The sequence below is a fragment of the Bidens hawaiensis genome, unplaced genomic scaffold, assembly GCF_021521415.1.
Source record: "Bidens hawaiensis isolate Kalapana, Puna unplaced genomic scaffold, B.hawaiensis_p1.1 tig00036431_1, whole genome shotgun sequence".
In the NCBI taxonomy this organism is placed as follows: domain Eukaryota; kingdom Viridiplantae; phylum Streptophyta; class Magnoliopsida; order Asterales; family Asteraceae; genus Bidens; species Bidens hawaiensis.
Window position 1 is genome coordinate 187,501 of NW_027496371.1, and position 16,637 is coordinate 204,137.

General features: G+C 34.1%; 2 protein-coding genes and 2 pseudogenes across 4 annotated transcripts in view; 2 read left to right on the forward strand and 2 right to left on the reverse strand.

Annotated features, from left to right (window-relative positions):
- Nucleotides 1-707, reverse strand: part of LOC143588538 (protein SIEVE ELEMENT OCCLUSION B-like) — a 6,091-nt pseudogene extending 5,384 nt beyond the window's left edge. The window contains exon 1 of the transcript XR_013145121.1: nt 1-707. This exon is cut by the window's left edge and continues 221 nt beyond it. The product of XR_013145121.1 is annotated as a protein SIEVE ELEMENT OCCLUSION B-like (transcript).
- Nucleotides 708-4,741: 4,034 nt separating this feature from the next.
- Nucleotides 4,742-6,611, forward strand: LOC143588552 (uncharacterized). Its single transcript, XM_077069527.1, has 2 exons — nt 4,742-5,208; nt 6,232-6,611. Exons 1-2 carry the CDS (start codon nt 4,861-4,863, stop codon nt 6,391-6,393), a joined length of 510 nt encoding a protein of 169 aa, XP_076925642.1. The 5' UTR covers nt 4,742-4,860; the 3' UTR covers nt 6,394-6,611.
- Nucleotides 6,612-9,659: 3,048 nt separating this feature from the next.
- LOC143588553 (uncharacterized) lies at nt 9,660-11,054 on the forward strand. Its single transcript, XM_077069528.1, has one exon. The coding sequence runs from the start codon at nt 9,762-9,764 to the stop codon at nt 10,854-10,856; it is 1,095 nt and encodes a 364-aa protein (XP_076925643.1). The 5' UTR covers nt 9,660-9,761; the 3' UTR covers nt 10,857-11,054.
- A 388-nt stretch (nt 11,055-11,442) lies between these two features.
- Nucleotides 11,443-14,350, reverse strand: LOC143588544 (SUPPRESSOR OF GAMMA RESPONSE 1-like; annotated as a pseudogene). Its single transcript, XR_013145122.1, has 5 exons — nt 14,218-14,350; nt 13,920-14,107; nt 12,617-13,109; nt 11,718-12,012; nt 11,443-11,630 (listed from the first exon to the last, which is right to left on the reverse strand). The product of XR_013145122.1 is annotated as an SUPPRESSOR OF GAMMA RESPONSE 1-like (transcript).
- Nucleotides 14,351-16,637: the final 2,287 nt, after the last annotated feature.

Here is a 16,637-nt window from a genome sequence, read left to right on the forward strand (position 1 = left end):
GACCCGTCATCTCATGTTGCCTCGGGGCATGCAATGGGTTAATCATCGAGTTCAGCATTGGGTTGCCTTTGGGTCCCATCAGCTGTTGCTGGTGCTGGTGCATTGGGTTTTGCACCAGCCCGAGCAACTGCTGTGATACTGGGTTAGTCATGGGACCCACAAGTGGCTGTTGTTGGTACTGTTGGATTGGTAGTTGTGGCTGCAACGGCGTCATTGTTGAATTGACCGCCCCAGTAAATGGGTTAGTGGTTGTTGTTAACGGGTTGTTTGTTGTTGTAAACGGGTTGGCTGTTGTTGCTAATGGGTTTGTGGTTGTTGTTAATGGGTTGGTGGTTGTTGCTAACGGGTTGGTGGTGGTTAAGAGGCGTTTTTCGGGGATCAAAGACGGTGAGGATTGGTTGGTGTATGTGGACATTTGTTGGTCCATTTTGATGCCAGAAAGTTGGTTTAAGGATATGCAATTTGGTTGTGGTGATCCTATGAGTTAACAGGGTTTAAATACTAGTTAAAAAAGAGAATAAAGTGGTTTTAAAAAATGAATCTACTTCCTTGCTTTAAAAAAACATATTGTTAATTTCAAGATTGTCACTTTTGTGGTTTAGACTCTATTTTTTTACACTTTTTATCATTTGGAGTCCAAGAATCTGCAAGCAAGTTGGAAAGAATGAATGGTGTGTTTCATGCAGCCACTTTGGCGGTTGTACTTTGTGCTTAAGCAGTAAACTTTTCATGAACCGTTCGACAGAAAGTTCGTTTATGTAATTATGTTCACTCATTTAATAAACGAATTTTTATTTTTATTTTTTTAGTAAAATAAATTATCTTCACCATTTTCCACAGAATAATAATTACAAGACGATTACAATAAAGTGACAGACAAACGGGCAACAAGCTGTACCGCAACCCCCTTTTGAAATGAACATGACCAAAATGTTTGTGTTCATTTAATTAAACGAATGGACATGAACACATGTTTCGTTCGTTCATTTATATTCGTGAACGTTTGTTTATGTTCATTTTTTGTTCGCTCATTTATATTCCTTTATGCTTGTTTACATATTAATAAAAAGTAATTGTATTTTTCAAATTATATCACCCTAATATGTTTTATATTTTTTCGTTCATGTTTGTTTGTGTTTGTTTACGTATGTTCTTATATGTTTGTTTAGTTATGTTCATCTATGTTCGTTCATGTTTGTTTGTGTTTGTGTTTGTTTACGTATGTTCATATATGTTTGTTTAGTTATGTTCATTTATGTTCGTGAATTGTTCGTTAAGATTTTAAATGAGTGAACATAAGCGAGTATGAACATGTTCATTTAAAAAAACGAACATGAACGTAAATGTTTGTCCGAATAAGTGTTTGTGTTCATTTAAAGGTAAATATATGAACATGAGCATGTTCTTATTCGTATTTGCTCGGTTCATTTTTTTAAGAATTGTAGACACAACTTTTTCATTGTATTAATATAGTATTGCAGGGTAAAGGCCGGGTCGACCTTAGGGTGAGGCAAGGTGGTCGACGGCCACATGCCCGACACCCGTTAGGCCCGGAAATTTCTTTTTTCAAATTATATTGTATTTTTATGAAATACAATATGTATATTTAATGTTTAAACCTTATTACGTAGCCAATTAGTCTAGTGGCAAAGGGTATTACTTATAACCAAAAGTTTATATGTTCTAATCTCATTTGACATATGTTTATCCTTTTTTTATACAAAAGTTTTTTAAACAACACAAATTATAACCATGTAAACTCATATAAAATTTAAATTGTTTAAACATAACAAAATACTTCTTTTATTTAAGGCCTAAAAAAATTTCCGCCTTCGGCCCAAATTTTATTTTGTTTTCTCGGAGCCGGTCCTGGGTGAAGGTTTAAGGTATCAATTAAATATGACTCCTGATAGTAAAATAAGGTTAGCCTTTTGTGATCCAAACATGATTCTGGTTTATTAATGCTTAGGAATATAATTAGAAAGGGCATTGGTTTAATATTAATAAATACTATTATTACTAAGTCTAAAGTCTAAACTGACATATTATATTCCAAGAGTAGGGGAAGATATTTCTAGATTCGGATGAAGCTTACTCGGATATAATGGAATCATTAAAGTAGTGATATCAAAATGGATTTATTTTAGTTTATTTTATTCTATTATTATTATTATTATTATATTTATTTATTTATTTTTGTATGAGCCCCTTAGGTTAACTTTTGTTAGCAGTGTTAGACTAGAGATTATAAGTGGTAATTTTTTTCTTTTTTTCTTTCTTTATATTTTTCTCATATTAATTTTTTCACTTTTATTTTACGGATTTGAACAAAGAAACATGTATCCATTATACTGGGAGGAACCAGAATCGACGGATCTTATATTAATATCATGCTATGTGACTTCGGTTATATGTCAATTTACGTAACTGCTATGGTATTCCTCCAGCGTCAGTTTATGTGACTTCGGTTATATGTCAATTTTGAAGTCTGATATCTACGAAAGATACACTTAACTATAGGTGAGCATTAGTTAAAAAAAACAATTCAAGCGGTGATACTATAGGCATGTTGGTGCTTGTTGCAATCAAGGAATGGGTTCTGTTGACGATTAAATCATTTGCAAAATAAACACATTCATTCTATAGCAGATCTTTTACAAGCGTACAGTGTGAGTTTACCAACCAACTTCACATTATTTTAAATATGTTTCTTTATCATGAGCTATACAAGTTTCAATACTTGGTCATTCACCTTTTTTCAGTTTATTGTCGTTACTGTTACGAACCTAACTGATAACGACCGAGTTTGTGTCGTGACGTAACTAAGCGTTAACATAAAATGTTGTTTTTGAATATGGGTTGAAATATGGAGTGAAAACGTGTTTGAAAAATGAAAGAATTGGTTTATGTCTCGATCACAAACTATGCAACAATTATCTTTTAACTATTTTACATTTGAGACTTGGTAGTTTGTGTGTATAAATTCTCTACTCCTTACATTCTCACCTTCTTTCACACTCATAAGTCCGTGATTACGATGAACTTAGGTTAGCAAGATCCTCAAGTTAATGAACCTAGCCGGTTTGAAGAAGACCAATATGATCCATCAATGTCAGGATGTATGAAAGCGTGGTTTGAAGCTGAAACTGTTGCTGGCCGATAGTTCAACCCACTAAGTCCTTTGATGATGATGTTCAAACAGTCTCCATTGGAAATGGAACCTCTTAAAAATTTTGGCTAAGACCCTGTCAAAAAAATTTATGGGTCCGTCACTAATGAGCTCACTGACACCTCTTATGGCAATGAGCAAGCACCCCCCGGTTTTTTGGCTTATAAATAGCTTAATGTTGATTTTTTTTCTTCAATGAAGTTCTGTTATGGTGCCTGACTGTCTTCACAAGATGGGGAGGGGGGAGAGAAGATGATGAGATGTGTAACATTTATTTTGAATTAAAATATCTAGCATTCTATTATTTTAATATTAAAATGGATGTGATTTAGTCATTTCCAAAAAAAAAATATGTACTTTTACTATCCACAGTAGTTCTAGTATTGTACTTCCTTCTTTAAATATTATATTTAGTAAAATTATTTTTGATATATATATATATATATTAGGTTAATCATTTTTTATAATCTATTTGACTTTACTAATGTAATCTTAAGTTACTATTAAAAAATGTGCATCGATATATAGATATACCATATCCTTGTACATTTTGTTGTTATAAACAAATATAAGAACTGCTTCTTTGTTTTTTCTTAATTTATGATCTTTATTAGATAAAATAGTTGTTTGTTTTATGTCTAAGAACTTAATTTTTAAAATTTTCGCCCCCCTCCCCCGGCAAAAAAATACACGTTCAAGTTCCGTCACTGGAAGGGTGAAAGGCAATCTTAGTCTTATAATAGTTAATCAAGTTTGCAATAATATTTAGAGTCAATTATATAATTTATGTATAGTTAGCTTGATGTGAGAATTGTATTATTTAGGAGTTTAGGTGGTCAAGATGTAGTTTAGTGAAACTTGTAAAATGTTATGTTGATTTATCAGAAGAACACGACGTTTATGTAAACATTTACAGTGACGAATTCTTTCTGATTATTGTTCTTAATTCTTTTTTGTTCTTGACTTTGATTTTGTGGAAATGAAATCATGTTCAACAGGCAAAATAAGAGCAACGAAAAAAACATGTTGGGATCATAATAGTATGACACGTGACATTGGAAGTTACTTTTAGACACATACACTAACCAAAATGTAGTAAGTATAGCCTTTTCCGACGACATATGATCGATTACTACAAGTCTCGCTTGCAACTCCGCATTCACTTTGACACTAATAGTTGTCGTCATTGTAGGGTCCCTTTTCATGACGACATGTGGTCTACCCAACAACACTTTCCCCTAATAAAAATAAATAAAATCTAAAATAATTTTTAATCATTTCCCGACGATATATTAATAAAAAAGTTTACGTAACAGTTATGGGTTTCTGCTTTTTTGTTTTTAAAATAAATCATTAATGAGCGTTGCAGAGCTTCAACTCCATTTATTTGTTTTAAGAGCATTTAAAATATGGATGGGCAGATTCAGTACTGGTAACGATTAATACTAATTTAAAGAAAAATTACATAGAGTAACCTAATTAGAATACTTCTAAAACTTGATTATTACTTTTTATAAAACGTTAAAATAAAATAACTCGACTTAAATGTTAAAATAAAATAATAAACATTTGAAATCCCCCCCAAATTGTCATCCAAAATTGGGTTTTAAACATTTATCACCAAATTCACATCTTCTCTTCTTCAATCAAATCCGAATTAATTATTCAAATCTCATATTCATTCAATTTCAATGGAAATCAACGACCAAGACTGGGAACTCGTCAACGACGACGGTTTCATCTACCGTCGTCCAAAGCGGATCCGACCCGAATTCACCGACCCACCACCAGATCCAGAACCCGAATCAAAAACCCGAGCAGAAAGAAAGAAGGGTTTGTTACTAAAGCTGAAAACAAAGTACCAGCAAGAAATTGGTCATTGGGAACTTTTGTCGAACACCTTGCGTGCATTAAATGAACGGACACAGAATCAACCGGTGGTTGCCGTACAGCCTGTGGTGGATGACACTGCGTCTGATTTGGATGGGGGTTTGGTGGGTGATGGGTATCAAGAGCTTGCTGGTACACTGCTGGCTCAGGTATATTGGTTATTGTGTTTTTGTTAGTTTTGTTAACCCTTGGAAATTGATTGATGGGATTTGAAATTGGGAGTCTGTTAATGGGTTTTGAAGCTGGGTTTGTGGAATTATTGTTTTGGGTTTCAGTAATTGTTGTTGATTTTTCGTTGTGGTTTAGAAATTTATTCATTTTAGATTTAGGGTTTTTTTTGGGTTATTTGGGGTTTTTAGGGCTGTGAATTGGACATTCAGTAGGGGTGTGAATGGTTCGGTTTGGGTCGGTTTTAGGCTAAAAGCGAACCAAAAACCGTTGAAATTTTGAAAGCCGTTCGGTTTCAGTTGTTTTGGTTATTTGGGTTTTATAGGGCTGTGAATTGGACATTCGGTAGGGGTGTGAATGGTTTGGTTTGGGTCGGTTTAGGCTAAAAGCAAACCAAATACCGACACTTCGGTTTTCGAAATTTTGAATATCGTTCGTTTTTTTGGTTTGGGTTCGGATTAGGTTCGGTTTTGCCATTTGAGCTTTAAAATATTGAACCGAAAAAAAAGAAAAATAAAAACTTGGCCCAAAATAATGAATTTGGGTGTAAATCATTTTGTTAATTATTGTTTGTTATACATTTGGTTTAAAATATTTGAGTTACAAATGTATTGAGTTTTAAATAATCAAAATTTGAAAATTCATAATTTCGGTTCGGTTTAGGTTTGTTTTTTTTTTGGTTTTGTCATTTGAGTTTAAAAATTTTAGACCGAAAAAAAAAAAGATTAGTCCAAAATGGTGAATTTGGTTCTATATGAATGCTTAATATACATTTGGGCTTAAATATTTGAGTTGTGTATTTGTTAAATTCTTATAAACTACTTCAAAAAAAAATACGATATGAAAATCTATACATTCGGTTTTTTGAAAAACATATAACCAAACCGTCGTTTTTTGTTCCAGTTCGCTTTTTTCGGTTTCACGCACATCCCGAAAAGGCGAAAACTCAGTATTTTTCTTTAGGGGTTTGTATGTGATTTGTGGGAAATTTGATTACTTTGCAGGTTGAAGCTCAGGAAGCCACTATTAATGAAATTTCAAGATTATGCGATGCTATTGAAGCCTTTTGTGATGCGGAAGAACAACGGTTGAAGCAACCATTTATCGATCTACCAATATGGGAATCATCGCCACGAGAGCTAATCACATCACTGTTAGAAGATTGAGGTTTTTAACCGTGGCTGTAGTCTAACTTGGAGCTAGAAGAAAGGTTTCAGATTCTTTTTCCGTAGAAGAAACCGGTCGCAATGTAGAAAGTGAGTAAGTCTCTGTTAACCAAGAATCTGTTGTGTGATATATATTTTTGTTTAGTGGCTATAGTTAGATTCATTGATTGCCAACTATATGAATATCAACCGTGATGGAGCCAGTGTAAGGAGCTAGGGTAGAATAACTTTGTCGATCTTGTTCAAGGGTGGTTTGAAATGAATGTAATTTGAGATATTGTAAAAAATGTTGATTTAGAGATTCTTGTTCATGGGTCATGTTTACAGTTTGTTAAGGATCTAAAGCTGTAAATAAGACGGATGAGTTTTGCTTTAGTGACTCGTTTCCCTGTTAAGCAACTTTGCAGTTTTAAAACGGGTCGAGTTAGCAAGAAATGGTAAGCGGGAAATGGGCTGGTAAAGCAATGGTTTTCGGTTTCTTTGATATTATACTGGATTATGATAGTTATAAGATGTCAATGGTTCATTGTTTACAACAATGAGTGTGATGATAGCGTTTAGATATCAAACGGGTCAAACAGGTGAAATGGAAAATGCCAGTTAAAAAGGAAATGGCGAAGCGAAAGAAGTCAACTCAATATATACATTTCAATCCATAAAATCTTCTATTTTTTTATTTATTAAAAACTTAGATCATTGTTAACAGTATAACTCCAGCTATTATATTTGCTATTCTGATTATTTGTTTTAGAATTTTGGCTGGTTGCCAGACTTCGGATTCTTAAATTGATTCAGATTGTTTAGTGTTGTGTTGATATCAGTTTAACTGTATCAAAATATAGTGTCGAGTTAATTACACGGAAGCTTTATGTGGTTTACCTATATTGCAAGTTTGGTTATTAATTTTTTAAAGTGAAAGAATTATTCAAGTAGTTTGTTTCAGGTAACACTAGTACTCCGTAGCATGGATGACCGGTTTAGTTGTATCAAAATATAGTGCGGAGTTAATTATTTGGATTATCCTTGTCATTTTGGAAAACTGGGGACCAAATTTGCAGTATAGGTAAACCACATAAAGCATCCGTGTAATTAACTCTATAGTGTACTTGTTTGTATTTGTGAAAAGCAATGCTATCTTTGTCAGTGAAGTTGAGTTGTGAAGTAACACCATCTTGACATAGTGTATGTTGAGTTGTGATGCAACACTATCTTGACTTAGAGGTGTTGGAAAACTGTAAAGACCACTCTTTTGATATAGTGTGTTGAAGAGGTGATCATTTTCTTGGAATAATGAATTGTTTGTAAGGGGATCACTTGTCACTACCTTTGAACGATTGGTTTACTGGTGATCTCTGTTGCATTAGAGCGACGTTATTAGTTGAGCAAACTATCTATTGTAGAGTTGGGGAGACGACAAAGAGTGAATTTACTAACATTACTTGAACATTTATAAATCAGTTGCAATAACCCGTAATATCTATCCATCATATCATTAAGCTATTGAGTAACCATTTATATAATGCATATATACATGCATGTGAGAGCCCCCCCCCCCCCCCCCCCCTTTTTTTTTCTCTCTATACAAACCAAGCTCATAGACCTGAGCTCCACAACACAAGCAAGTCCATCTCCTCTTGTCCGGCCCTCCTCCACGTCATCTCATCTGGACTTCGAGTTTTGGCGCGCGTTAGAGATGTTTTTATATTCCTAAAAATAGTAATGTTCTTTTTCTTCATTTAAATAAAAGGCAAGTCAAGTTGGATATATAAGAGATTGAAAATCCTTTGCATATGAATTAAAATTAAATTTTAAAATGTCCCAAAAACCAACCCACCCACCCTTATATCCTGTTCAACGTGGGAATAATAAAATAACGGTTTCCCTTAATCAACCGCCCTTAGTTACATTTCAAATATCACCTATTCAATATTATTAGTATTAATTAATAATATCAACCAATAACCTCTAGTTATTAATATTTAAATACGTTTCATTGTTTGTTCTTATTTCAATGGCCATTCTTTAGAGGCAAACACAAATGCGTATAATATAGGGCCAGAAGCCTAATAATCTGGAAGTTTGATTAGATTAAGGAACAATGATCCCCTAAAGATCTGGTCGGATGAACACAGGGTTTTATCAAGGTTTCATACAATTTCTATAAGGTTTCATTTTATGTGTTGTGTGATTTGATCCCTCATGAAGGTTGATGATTATGAGACTTCCAAGAGGAATGATGAAATCTGTTGCAAGGTTTGTCCAATTTCAATATTAATAATAATAAAATAAGGTTGGTCGTTGTGGGCTAACACCCATGTACGCGTACTCATGTAGGCGTTTAACGCCCTGAGCACCACGTTGTGTATGTTAAATCAAGCGTTGCCCTCATAACTGGCGCGAACGGTCATTTGACCATTTGAAACAATATAAAAAATAAATGTTAGTAGTTTGTTTTATCGTTCAGCAAAACTAAATTTTGGTTTTTTATTTATATGTATGTGTTTTATCCTTTTTAATAAATTTTGGTTTTTTTATTTATATTTGTGTTTCCTTTTTAACAGCTAAATTTTTTATTTCACCTATTTTACCCCTTGTTTCACCTATTTTACCCCATGTCTAAATATGGCAATAATCCACAACCATTTGACTAGAGACCCTTTGCCACTAGACTAAAAGTCCTTATTTTTAAATAAAGTAATTCATTTAAATTAACATTGGAAACAATGAGTAGGAAATAACTAATTTTATGGTGGGCTACTTAAAGTCCATTGCATACTGAATAAACGATTTAATCCTAATCGGGTTTAAAGTGGGTTCATGATAAATCAAGAGGTGGAAGATAAAGTTTATTTTGGTTTATTATTGAATTGTTTGGTCTAGATAAGTATTAGTATCATATTTAACGAGTCATGTGTATTTAGTTTGGGTTTAATATTTACATAAACAGGTGTTTGAATCATATTAATTTTTCTATTTTATGTTTTAAATTTTGAACAACCAACTTATATTTTATTTTTTCACTTACTTTATCCATCCCATCTAAAGTCATTATTTTTAAGTAAAGGGATTTATTTAATTTAAACTAAATTTGGAAACAATGATTAGGAAATAACTGATTTTAAGGATGTGCTACTTAAAGTCCACTGTATACGTGACAATGACTAAAGGATTTAATCCTAATCGAGTTTGAGATAAATCAAGAGATAGAAGATATAGTTTGTTATTGTTGTATTATGGAATTGTTACGTCTAGATAAGTATTACTATGCTTATATAGTTTGTGTTTAATATTTATATATATAGGTGTTTGAGTCATAATATTATTATTATTATTATTATTTGATTTTGAAGTTTTTCAGTTTTTGTAACATGCAGGTGACAAGCAGAATGTCAAGAATCCGATGCATGGTACGAGGTTTAGAGCTAAAAATATTCATAATATTATTCATTTTGATTCCAACAATATTCGCCGGAATATACCTTCACGGCCAAAAAGTCACCTACTTCCTCCGGCCACTATGGCAGTCACCACCCAAACCCTTTATTCACCTCCCACATTATTACCATGCAAATGTTTCCATGCAATCTTTATGCACCCTTCATGGTTGGACCCTCCGGGACTACCCGAGGCGCGTGTACGACGCGGTCCTATTCAGCAACGAAATAGACATGCTTACGATCCGATGGAAGGAGTTATACCCCTACATTACTCAGTTTGTGGTTCTAGAATCGAATTCCACGTTCACGAGTATCCCGAAACGGTTAAACTTTGGGATGAATCGCGATAAGTTTGACTTTATCGAGTCGAGGTTGACTTACGGGACGATCCGTGGTCGGTTCAAGAAAGGCGAGAACCCGTTTGTCGAAGAGGCGTACCAACGGGTGGGGTTGGATCATCTTTTGAGGATCGCGGGTATTGAAGACGATGATTTGTTGATAATGTCGGATGTCGATGAGATCCCGAGTGGTCACACGATTGATTTGTTGCGGTGGTGTGACGGGCCGCCCCCGATCGTGCATTTGAATTTGAATAATTATTTGTACTCGTTCGAGTTTAATTTGGATCGGAAGAGTTGGAGGGCTTCGGTTCATCAGTACCGAACGGGGGCGACTCGGTACGTGCATTATCGACAGAGCGATTATTTGTTGGCGGATTCGGGTTGGCATTGTAGTTTTTGTTTTAGGAAGATTAGTGATTTTGTGTTCAAGATGAAAGCTTATAGTCATACTGATAGAGTGAGGTTTTCACATTATCTTGACCCGAAACGGATCCAGAAAGTGATATGTAATGGGGCGGACTTGTACGATATGCTTCCCGAAGAGTACACGTTTCGGGAGCTGATCGGGAAGATGGGCCCCATTCCTCATTCGTATTCGGCGGTTCATTTGCCTTCGCATTTGTTGACGAATGCTGATAAGTATAGTTATCTTTTGCCGGGAAATTGCGTTCGGGAAGATGGTTGAGTGTTCTGTCATGGATGTTTTAGTTACCCGCCATGCTGCCACCGTGGTTCTTGCCTTCCTTCGGGCTGTGACGGGTTTAGTTGTGTACATTTGATTAATCTCTAGTTTTAAATGTTGGTTTTTTGGTTAGTTTTGTATGAAGTTTATTAGTTTTTTCGGCATTATTTTTACTATGCGTGTTAAGATTGACGGGTCAAAATGAGTTCGGGCCGAATATAAAACCAAGTACAGTAAAAAGTAAAAACCAGTGGGCAGTGGCGGATCCAAAATAAAACATGTAACTTATTATATAGTCAAAGTCAGCACTAAGTCAAACTTAACACTTTGCAAGGGCTCAATTAATTTACAAAATTTTAAGTTTCGTATTAAAATGTAGATAAATTAGTTTTACCCGAAGCGATTGCTCGGGAGTTGATTTGACTTGACTTTTAACACATTTAACATGTCAATCCTCATTGAGCCCTTGACTTAAAAGTTAAAACACAACCGAAACAAACACATTTACAAGTATACGGGTCAAAATTCACAAATGTACTTGCCACAAGAAGTTAAAAAAAGAGTTAGAAGGTCAAAACAAACAACCATTACGCACTTGCTCTACAACACTACAATACACAAAACCGGAGCCTCGTGACACTCCATAGGATCATCATATCATATCATACCTTCGATTTCTTTTCAGTATTTTAAATCATAATAATATCGGCCAATCATTTCCATTCACACCCGCTTTAACCACCCAAAAATGCTGTCTTGTGATGAAAACTGCAAGTCCTGCATGCATGTTAACAAATACAAAATTAACATTTATAATGATAACAATCTCAAATCAGGTTAAAAGAAGCGGTGATTTGGGCTTACAGTAAGGTTGAAATCTGGTAAAGAACCCAAGTCCAGATTCTCAAGATCATCATATTCAGAACTTGCACCGGGTGCACAGTCAGCATTGGCATTCGAAGACAGGTGCATTATTTGGCCTTGAGTCACCAGCAGGGTCATTGGTATCAAGATTCTCATTGCAGAACAATGCGTCATCGAATGCATCTAAATCAACCGCTTGTGAATCGTCTTCCCATACGGGTAACTCCACAATATTCTTATTTTCAGCATTAGAAGACGAAGGAAAGTATTTCTGCTCAACACACCACCCCGATTCCTAAAATAACAAATAAAAACAGTTAGTATTATCACAAGAAAACACCGGATACTTAAAACAAGAATTAGAGGCGCTAAGGTTATTTATTAAGTGTTATTTATTAGTTAATAATTACTAGGATGGTTTGTCCATATTGCAATCAATATTTCGAAATCATAGCATGGTTGGTCCGCGGAATAGATGGACACAAGTTTTTCCGGTTAATTACCTGTGAAATGACTAAGGTACTCTTATCGCTATAAGACCAAAAAATAATAATAAAATAATTTCATATGTTTTATTATAATTTATTTTTGTCAATTAGTAATTTTATTATTATTTGATTTTGTCAATTAGTAGTAAGGGTATTTTAGTCATTTCACACCCAATCCAAGGACCATACTTGTTACGCTTTCAAAATAGTTGGGACCGTACAGTCCATACGTCTATTTTTTCAAACTTAAGAACCAACTTGCAATATGGACCGTAGCGATCATCCGAGTAATTAACTATAATTCTTTACACATTTTTCCAATTTATTTATCAATTAATATTAATATACCAATACCAATTTATCCATGATTAAATGGGACAAAATCAATACAAGTAAGAAGAATATACCAACCTGCAATGGTGACTTGTCAGCATTATCAGCAATGACATCATCACAAAAAACAGATTTTCCAGGCCTATGTGGATCAGGTGTGTCGATTTTTGGAGTTTTTGGGCTCGCTGAACTCATCCATGCGTTTACTTTTTCAGCTACAACATTATCATCTGCCTTCTCAATATCTTTCTGTGACTGATAGAATATCTTTGCAACTACAAATTGACCATCTTGTTCATCTTCAACGGTTCCTAGATGATATTGATGCATGACCCAGTTCAACTTATAGGTTTTGAACCCCCGGTACCAACCCCATAAAGGACCATTATCTTCTTCCAACCTATTTGGACTCCATTTTGCGTAACGGCTTTTGTCTTACCGGTTTTATGCCAACGAACATCCTTGGTTAAACTTGATTCTTGGCAGATCTTGCGACGTTTTCTTTGACCAGTCGTGTATGCATTTGAGGTCCTGTAAAAGAAATGAACACTGCTTCCATCTTTTCTAGTACCTGTAACATTTAAAAAAAAAAGTTTCTCAGTTCCAAACAAAAAAAACAAACACCGGTTCCAGAGTTTTTAAAACCATTCGCTTTCGGTTTTATCACTCGGATTTGAATTTGTTGGGCCAAAAATGGCCCAAATTAATAAATTTGGGCTAAATCTTTTTGTTAATTAATGATTAGTTGATTATTTTACATTTGGGCCCAATATATTCAGGTTTACTATTTATAAAAACCCTCTAAATTACTTAGCATTCTAAGTTAAAATGAAAATCCATAAAATCAATTCGGTTTGTTCTGTTTTAATTACATGCAAAGTTGAAACCGAACTGAAGATTCAGTTTTTACGACAGCATAAAACCAAACGTAGGTTTTTGTTTGGCTTCGGTTATTTCGGTAATTTGGGTTAACAGTTAGTTTTTTCGGTTTCATGCACATCCCTAATAAATGGGCTGATTCAAGTTATGTAAATACTAGTACTAGCTTAAAAAGAAACATATGAAATGGGTCACAAAAGCCGAAAGTCACCCGAAGTGTTTATAATGCATAAAACCTCATAAACTAATTTATTCAAATATTAGATTATTATCAAAATAATATACTTTCTGTAATCATATTTGATACTAAATATAAATAAAAAATTAAACTTTTTTGCAACACAAGATATCTAAAAAATCTTGAACAGGTAAACCCAACCAGACCTGCAGCAAAAAAAGTACCATTGACCCGAACAAGTTTTGACTTTTGACCCGTTCGACCCACCCACAATTCCACCCCTAATAAAAACTGAAAACACTACATCACAATTACTCTGCTCACCAGGAAGATTTTCAGGGTGTTTGTAGCATATTCCTTCATCTTTATCAAGTGTAGGAATAAATTCATCAATGAACTGATGCGGCATTTCATTCCCGATACCACATTTGGCCGCCAAATGTTGTAGAAGCTCAACATCATTCGGTTCAAATTTCACACCCATGGGAAGCCACGGGCCACTCAACCGCCACCTGTCATATAACATGCATAGTTGCATACAGAGATGAACTTTGTATTAATATTTTATAAAATCAAATGTACGCAACTGCGACTGATTATGAAAAAGATTTAAGCTTCTTACATCACTATTATCAATCTTGTAATGGCATTTGGGGCATTCTTTATTTGCACCGCAGTCTTTGACTTGTTGCGTTAAACTTAGACCAGGTGTTTTGACCTTTCTTGCTAAAGTTCTACCATTAACAATCCAGCTTCTACAACATTCAAAAGATAGATCATATATACCACCAAATGTATTATATGATAATAATTGGCATGATGATGTGGTGCTTAATGCTCACTAAAGAGTAAAAATAATCAGAAGGTGAGTTTGATGTTACATGTTTAGTTCAATAAACCATTTGACTACTAGTCAATGTCTCTTAACATATATTGTGGATGTGCATGAAACAGAAAAAACCAGAACCAAAACCAAAATAAGCGAAACAAAAAACCTTATGTTTACGTAAAAACCAAACTTTCGGTTCGGTTCCGATTTCACATGTAACTAAAACCGAAAAAACAGAACCGAACTTATAGTTATTTATTTTTTATTTTAAACTTCAAGTCATTTATAACAATTAAGGGTTGCAACTTGCAACATGCCAAGCTGCTCACGCCCGGAACAATAAAAAACTCAAAACAAGCCGAGCTCGAGCCTCAAGTAAAGCTCATTTAGCTATCGAGCTTTCAGCTTTGTATGGGAAGCTTGTATAGGCTCGTCAAGCCTTATGTAATTTTAATTTCACCTCTTTTGGACTTGTATAGTTGTATATATTAATTAATATAACACTCCACAGCTGACCTCGAACTGAGCTTTTGGTTCGTGTAAGGCACTACACTAGCTCGAGCCGAGCTTGATAAATATATAGTTTAACTTTAACCCAAATACTTTAGGCCAAATGTATAATAATCAATCGATAAGTTATTAACTAAAACAAACAGTTTTATCCCAAATTCATCACCTTTTTACCAACTATTTCCTTTCAATCCCAAATATCAAAAAACAGAAACCGAACAGTTTTCAAAAACTCAAAAACAACATTTCGGTTTTTGGCTCGGTTTTAACCCAAAACCGAAACCGAACCAACACATAGACACCCCTAACATATTAAAAATTAGTTATTATTATGATTATTGTTATTGTTGTTGTTATTATTATTATTATTATTATTATTATACATCAATGATTAAAAGTCTCAATTTAGGTTATTGGCCAGAATAACATGATAGCTAATGTAATCAATCACACAGACGATTACATATAATATTATCGATTACACTGGATATTAAAATCAATAGACGAAACCCTAATTAAAAAAATCATCATCATCGCAGCTGACGGTGATCGGAAAGGAAAGAAATCGAAAGGCTTATAACATTAATAATAATAATAATCATAATTTACTTGGCCATTACTGGAAAGCAAGTAAGATCGATTGAAGGAAGATTGTTTAATAATAAATTAATTATGAGTGAAAAACCAATGCAATTTCTTCTTATTCTTCTTCTTTTATAATGAAGCAAGTTAATGATGTAAATGCAGTGAAGGAGAAAGTGTAAGCGCGTGTTTATTTTATGCGCGTGAGACTCTATTAAGAGGGATATGAGCGGGAAATTGTAGAGGTGGGAGCTATGTCATCCGAACCTCAGCCTCGTACTTTTTATTTTTTTTTATTTTTTTGGGAAAATAGTTAAAAGAAACTAGCATGATTTTCTTCCAATGTGATGGTCGGGCTCCGGCTCAACAAGTTTAGAGTACTAAATCGAAATGAGTTTTTTAAGTCCTTTTATTACTATTATGAAAAAAAAGGTTTTGAACTCGTGACACACAGTAAAGATTTTCACCAAAACCAATAAATAACTTTTAGTTTACTTTGTCTATTATAATATATCTTTATATAATTTTTTTTTTCTTTTTTGATTTGAAGATCTTAATTAAGTGTGAGCCTAAAATCGTTGTATGGTTTCATTGGTCACGTGTCGGACCTGAATGTGATGTAGTGGTAGAAAGTTTGGGTTCTTCAATGGAGACACGGGTTCGATCCCCACATACAACACTTTGGGGATGGCATACGTGGCTCAATGAAGGAAGCTTGAGATCTTTGTGATCTCTGATTTGATTTTGAAGACGTCCCGGTTTAACACAAGTGGACTTTCAGACGGATGAGTTTTTCTCATGATTGGAGATAAAGTTGAGGCTTAAGGGCTATGTATGATAGAGTTGGGCTAGCTGGCGTTGGTCTTTTTCTGTTGAATCACCCCGTAATAAGTACCTAAGCAATTATATGTCTGTTAGGTTGTTAAAAAGAAAAAAACAAATTAACATATGTGACTTTTAAGCTAAATCTGATTATATAAAAATCAATATGAAGTTATTCAAGCATGAATTAAATGATTATTTATATTCAGTTATACCTCCATCTGCTCCTAATCTTCAAATTTTTTGCTTGGAATTGAGTGATTTTTATTTTTATTAAATCATATTCTATGTTGTGTAAT